Source organism: Misgurnus anguillicaudatus, chromosome 22 (assembly GCF_027580225.2).
Source record: "Misgurnus anguillicaudatus chromosome 22, ASM2758022v2, whole genome shotgun sequence".
NCBI classification, from domain to species: domain Eukaryota; kingdom Metazoa; phylum Chordata; class Actinopteri; order Cypriniformes; family Cobitidae; genus Misgurnus; species Misgurnus anguillicaudatus.
In genome coordinates, this window is record NC_073358.2 from 15,617,547 (window position 1) to 15,624,123 (window position 6,577).

The window sequence follows — 6,577 nt, forward strand, 5'->3', positions numbered from 1 at the left end:
TGAATGTACTAAACTGTACTAAAATACAGTGTAGTGCAGAAGCCTGCTATATAAACTACAGTAATAGTTTAACACATCTTCATTTTAAACATACCTACTGTTGTATAAGTTATACCATATCATGATCAAAGTGAGATTTTGAAGTCATATATGTTGTAAATTATAAATAAATATTCTAAAAACACTCCGAAATAGCAACAATATAAATAGTTAATAAGCTGTATTTGGTAACATGCTTGATAATAAATTTTTATGTCTCTGTAATTGTCTTCTGTACGCTAGAGGGCAGACCGATCCCGACATTATTAGCCTGTTAAGCGCAGCATTCGGCATTCATGCACAAACAAATAGGTTGGCTTTGCATATTTTACCTAAAACTTCCCTCTGTAATAAATCTATTAAAAACAATCTTCATAAATATGCCCTTGCTGGCTCCTTGATTCTTGTTCAATATTAACGGATATGGCATTCCGATATAATGATGTTTCAACAGGCAAACTAGTGGTTCTTCTCGCCTGTTCCAGTACTTAATTTTACAGTATTCACTGTTAACTGACAACTGAATATATAACTGAAAGGTGCACAATATGTTTATGGATAGAGCGGCGATTCCGTGTCCTTGTTGTTCAATAAATTACATTTAAACTTTACAGAACTCATAGTTAAAATATGGAGGGTGAGTAGTTTTATAATTAGGACAAAGTATTTTGAACTTGCGCCAATCATTCCACTTCACGCGCATTTATACACTTATAGTTCGGTCATTGATTTGAACTTGTATTTTTAGTTACTTCTTACAAGGGTTTCTTCGTCTTTTGTGACAATTCTAATCGTGTTTCAAAATAAATAGCAGCGCATGGGTGAGAACAATGTAAATTGTGCTCAGACCCCTCAGTTGTAGGTAGCGAGGAGCGAGGACTAACCAATGGAGTGAAGGAGGTTTGGCTAACCTTAGCCTCCCATTTTCTCTCTCCCCCCTCGAAGCAGGGGTCTGACCAGTCAGTCGCCTTTGATTATCAGTTGCAAGCAGCCCCTCTCTTGGCTCCTTGACATGAACACCATATAAGGCTCAGCGATCTCCATAGAAACGTGTCAGTTTCAATAGCAGTGTCAAAGTTCACTATATACCGACATTTGCACAGATCTCCGTTTCGGAAACATAGCTTCACTGGTACTCCAGTTAAAGCGCATTCTTTTTGGGTCTTTGCTTCTTACATATTTCATAAGATGTTTTTCTGCTCTGTTCTCACTGGAGAGGTGAAACTACATAGGCACTCGGTCGACGCTGTTTTTATTTTTTATTTTGCAGTACCAGATGAGCTATATTCGTGAACATTGATAGAGAAATTCCTTCTTCGGTGTTTCCTCTTTTCCAGTCGCGAAGACGGAGAGAGTAGCAAGGAAGATAAAGGATGAGAATTTATTTTGCACAACACTTAGGATCTTCGGTCCACCAAAAAGCTATTATTTTTGCTTCAGTATCAATTTGATTTTTATTGCGGCATTTTTAATAAAAGTGTTTTACGCGTGGGATCGCTTTCCGAATGGCTGGCTGCAATTTACCGTGGAACTGGCCTCCCGGCAATTGCATATACTGATCGGGTGCCATTCTGTCGACTTTTGTATTTTGAATGTATTGATTGTTTTCTGCTACTTCTTCTTCTATGAAATGTAGTGTTTCGATTCGACTTCGCGCTGCCGTTCGCCTTAGACTTCCGTTTTCCCTGGTCCTATATCCGAGCGACCAGTTCGCTTGAAACCACTTTTCGGGCCCGAGATATGGCAATGGTAGTTAGCGTTTGGCGAGATCCGCAGGAAGACGTTGCCGGAGGACCTCCGAGGAGCCCCAATCCAGCAGCTCAGCCGGCGAAGGAGCAACAGCAGGCGGGGTCTGCAGCACCACACACTCCGCAGACCCCTAGTCAACCAGGACCCCCGTCCACACCGGGAACGGCTGGTGACAAGGGTAGTCAGAATTCTGGACAGAGTCAGCAGCATATAGAATGTGTTGTTTGCGGGGACAAATCGAGTGGCAAGCACTATGGACAATTCACCTGCGAAGGATGCAAAAGTTTTTTCAAAAGGAGTGTCCGAAGGAACTTAACATATACATGTCGTGCCAACAGGAACTGTCCTATTGACCAGCACCATCGTAATCAATGCCAGTATTGTCGGCTTAAAAAGTGTTTAAAAGTCGGCATGCGGCGGGAAGGTGAATATATTTTTCTAAACTCAACACTGTTGCTGTTTATAGGTTAGTGTGTGTGTGTGTGTGTGTGTGTGTGCGTGCGTGCGTGCGTGTGTGTGTGTGTGTGTGTGTGTGTGTGTGTGTGTGCGTGCGTGTGTGCGTGTGTGTCTAGTGTGACTACGCTGCATTGCCGGACGAAACAGCAGTTTTACTTATATAAATTAAGTGTTATGTAAGAAATTGACAAAAATTTACCAACATAAATGTATTTTATCTGAAAGGAAAACAGTACCCCATTTGTCCATCTATTTCTCTCTCTCTCTCTCTCTCCCTCTCTCTCTCCATATATATATGTGGGTATGTGCGTGGGAAAATAAAATTACAAACAATGTATAATATGTAGCTGGTAGTCGACAACGGTTTATACGTTTATAATAAACACAATAAAATATATCTAAATCTCAATGTATACGTGTGTATGGGCGTAAAGACGTAAACACGTGAAAGAGTATTGTCCTCTAAGTGCAGACAGAAAGGTAAACATTGCCGTATAATAACCGATGTAGTTAATAGAAAATATCCTATGATAAGACAAGACAAGACGCGATTAAATGCGCCTTTATTAACATTTTGAAGGTGCGTGTATTTGTAGTTTATAAAGAGTGGTCTAGATTTCTCATTAATCCGAAATTAGGCTTCTGCATCAATTATGTTCTCAGTTCTGGATGTACATTTCCTCTCCTTTTCTTTCTTTTTGTCAGCGGTTCAGCGAGGAAGAATGCCTCCAACCCAACCGAACCCGGGCCAGTATGCGCTAACAAATGGGGATCCTTTGAACGGTCATTGCTATCTCTCAGGATACATCTCGTTACTACTTCGGGCCGAGCCTTATCCTACGTCTCGCTATGGCAGCCAATGCATGCAGCCGAATAATATTATGGGGATCGAGAACATATGTGAGCTTGCAGCTCGCCTCCTCTTCAGTGCTGTAGAATGGGCCAGGAACATCCCTTTCTTTCCCGACCTGCAGATAACCGACCAGGTTTCCCTGCTCAGACTGACATGGAGCGAGCTATTTGTGTTAAACGCGGCACAGTGTTCAATGCCCCTACATGTGGCCCCATTGCTCGCCGCTGCCGGCCTGCATGCTTCGCCTATGTCGGCCGACCGTGTCGTGGCCTTCATGGATCACATTCGTATCTTCCAGGAACAGGTCGAGAAGCTTAAAGCTCTGCACGTCGATTCTGCAGAATACAGCTGCATTAAGGCAATAGTCCTCTTCACATCAGGTTAGTGTGTACGATGGGGCCTATTTAAAGGATCAGGGTTGGTGCAGCACGGGGAGGTTAAGCATCGGCATCAAAACTATTGTTGACTAGTAGTGTGTTTCGTGCACACATAGCAATTAGACTTCTATGGCTGTCGATTAAAGACGACTTAATTTACGTAATAAAATATAAAAATTATTACAAAAAATAGAACAAGCCAATTCATAACCATTTTGTATAGCATTATACCAATTCTGACAAAAATCGTTTTTGCCACGTCATGGTCTGCATGGGAGGATCTTTGGTTTAGCAGTCTAAATAGAGCTATATGGTTTGACGTGCTGTTTGACGTGCATTTTGATGAAACTGATTGGCCATTCAATGCCAAACTATCAAAGCAAATTTAGCAGAGTTAAAATTACGTTGTTAATGGAAATATAAAGAGTTCGGAGTTAATTTAACACTGGATTGAGTTAAAACTATTTTATTTAGCTCTATAAAAATAAAGAGTTGGTGTCAAAAGAGTGTTACCACTTTTTAAAAAAATCAACTCCCACAGTGTTTTGTAAGTGGAGTTTGTTAACTCCTAGGGTGTTAAATAGAGAAGACCTCCCACTTTTTACAGCACACACTGAACCGTGTTTTTGGATGATGCAGTTCAAGCAGAAGGTCATCTCTTTTACTGTAAATGGTAAGTACATGTTCAATAAATAACATTTTGATCAATAATATTTGTGAGTTGTGAGGTGTTATGTTTTATATTGCTGTTAGTATCAAGTTTAACATTAAGAGTCATGTGTTATTGTCATTATATGAATCCGGCAGTTCAGTTCAGGTCTTAGCCTCAGATGGAGCAATTCATACTCGTATAATGTTTTTGGGAGTTTTTTTGTTGTTGTTGTTTTTTGCTTTATATGCTGTTTAAGTTTAATATATATTTTTTTAATCCATTAATGTGTGCAGGAGATTTGCTTTGGGGACTTTAGAGGAGCACAGAAATAGGCCTACATGAAAATTTCTTCAGACGAAGAGCAATTTTATAACAAAGTAAGTATTTTGTGCAAAACATAAATTGTTTTTTTGCATTTTGTATTGTTTTTTTAATACTGAATTTTTCCCTTTATTTTTGTTTTATTAACAGAAAAGTTCAATATCTAGTCTGAAGGTCTGACCATCGGATCATATCACCTCCTTACAGCTACTGGTTCATCATATTCTGCTGTTAATATGTGAAGACCAACATGGATTTTGGATTGAAATGAAGTCAAACTTGTTTGTATGAACTGAAGCATCCCATAAACTGTGTTTACTGTTGTTATACATTGGGAATGTGCTTTTTAGTTGTCTCGGATGTAAATATGTTAATTTAATGAACACTTAAATGCATGATACATTGAGGACAATTATTCTGTCATAAATAAATGTTGATCAGATGACATTTAAAAAAAATCATTAATAGTTTTAAAATAAGAATGATAGATTATACTGCTATATTGTTACATTAAAAAACTGTTTAAAATAAAGTTTTTTGTCCCAAAATTACCTTAATATGTTTCTGTCTTTACATTTTCCATATTAACACCATATTAAAAAATATAACACTACATTGGAGTTAACAAATTACACAGAGGGAGTTAATTTTTAACAAATAAAAAATATTTAACACTGGTTAGTGTAAATTTATAGTTAGACTTTTAACTCTGTATAGTGTCAATTGCTAACACTTTAAAAGAGTCAATGTGCCAACATTTTCAAAAGTGTTAAAATAACTCTATTGGGAGTGGACCCCATGAGGCACTTTTAAAGTGTTGAAATTAACTCTTATAGAGTTATTTTGAGGTTCCAGATTTTGCTGTGATACAGGATTTGATTTGTAGAGTATGTGTCTTGTACAATACCTGCCATTTTGTAAAATCTGAGTTATAAATAAACCCACGGCCATTCTGACTTAAAGTAGAGGTAAATGCTGGGACGGGGAATCAGGGGAAAGTATTTGGACGCATCTGTGAAGAAATTAGGTAATCTCTTTATTACCATTACCAATTCTCTTTTAAATATGCAGTTTTCTATACTTCATTATATTACACAAGACATGACTGTCTTCATCATCCTCCCCAGTCGATATTACTGTGTTGGGTTCGTTATGTCCCCTACGATGCAGGGAATACGTTCTGTTGCTCTTGAGGGATTGCACAGTTGTATTGTTTATTTATATTACAGGCAGTCTCATACGCTGCATGATGCATGATGTTGGGCTGGTGTTTGTTCATCTCACTTTGTCAACAACAAGTAATGCTGATGCTGAATGATAACCTGGGCCTCTTTTCTGTACTGTGTTTTGTTTACTCAGATGCTTGCGGGCTGTCAGATGCTGCACACATTGAGAGCCTACAGGAGAAATCTCAGTGCGCCCTTGAGGAGTACGTTAGGAGCCAGTACCCAAACCAGCCCAGTCGCTTTGGCAAGCTTTTACTGCGGCTGCCTTCTCTTCGCACCGTATCTTCTTCTGTAATTGAACAGCTGTTCTTCGTTCGCTTGGTAGGTAAAACTCCCATTGAAACCCTCATCAGGGATATGTTATTATCCGGGAGCAGCTTCAACTGGCCCTACATGTCCATTCAATGATCCGAATGAGCAAATGAAACAAAAAGACTAAAGGACCAACATTCTGCGACCCCCTTCAAGACGACTATATATAGGACCTAATTTTTGACCACCCAGGAAAGCACTTTTCTGTCTTCTGAGACCGAAATGGAATATGTAATGTACAGAGATAAAAGAACTGGACTTTCTCCTGTGTAAACACTCTCCCTTTTGTGAACTACTAGCTATCACTCTCTTTTTTGTTTTCTAAAAAGGAACAAATACAAATTAAGAGCAACATATGCGCATTATGAAGAAGACGTAGCGGGAAAGAAATTTTCAAGCAATTTTAAGAAATGTCAGGTTGTCTGTGTATCTCTGCTTTGTATTTTTTTGGTTCTAAACAAGTTTTTCTTTGATTCTACACTAAGGAATTTTGATATAACCTTTTGCTTCTTTTAATGAGTGCGATATATATTGTTCAAGCCATGTTCTCCGAGAATTAAAACTGAAGTTAGAATTTTAAAAAAATTAAGAA

General features: G+C 38.6%; 1 protein-coding gene and 1 long non-coding RNA gene across 2 annotated transcripts; both read left to right on the forward strand.

Moving 5' to 3' along the window:
- The first annotated feature begins 508 nt into the window (after positions 1–508).
- On the forward strand, positions 509–6,247 carry nr2f1a (nuclear receptor subfamily 2, group F, member 1a). Its single transcript, XM_055200205.2, has 3 exons — positions 509–2,212; positions 2,950–3,477; positions 5,807–6,247. Exons 1-3 carry the CDS (start codon positions 1,780–1,782, stop codon positions 6,079–6,081), a joined length of 1,236 nt encoding a protein of 411 aa, XP_055056180.1. The 5' UTR covers positions 509–1,779; the 3' UTR covers positions 6,082–6,247.
- On the forward strand, positions 3,492–5,797 carry LOC129440731 (uncharacterized). Its single transcript, XR_008643242.2, has 3 exons — positions 3,492–4,147; positions 4,420–4,503; positions 4,598–5,797. It is a non-coding gene; the product is annotated as an uncharacterized lncRNA (long non-coding RNA).
- Positions 6,248–6,577: the final 330 nt, after the last annotated feature.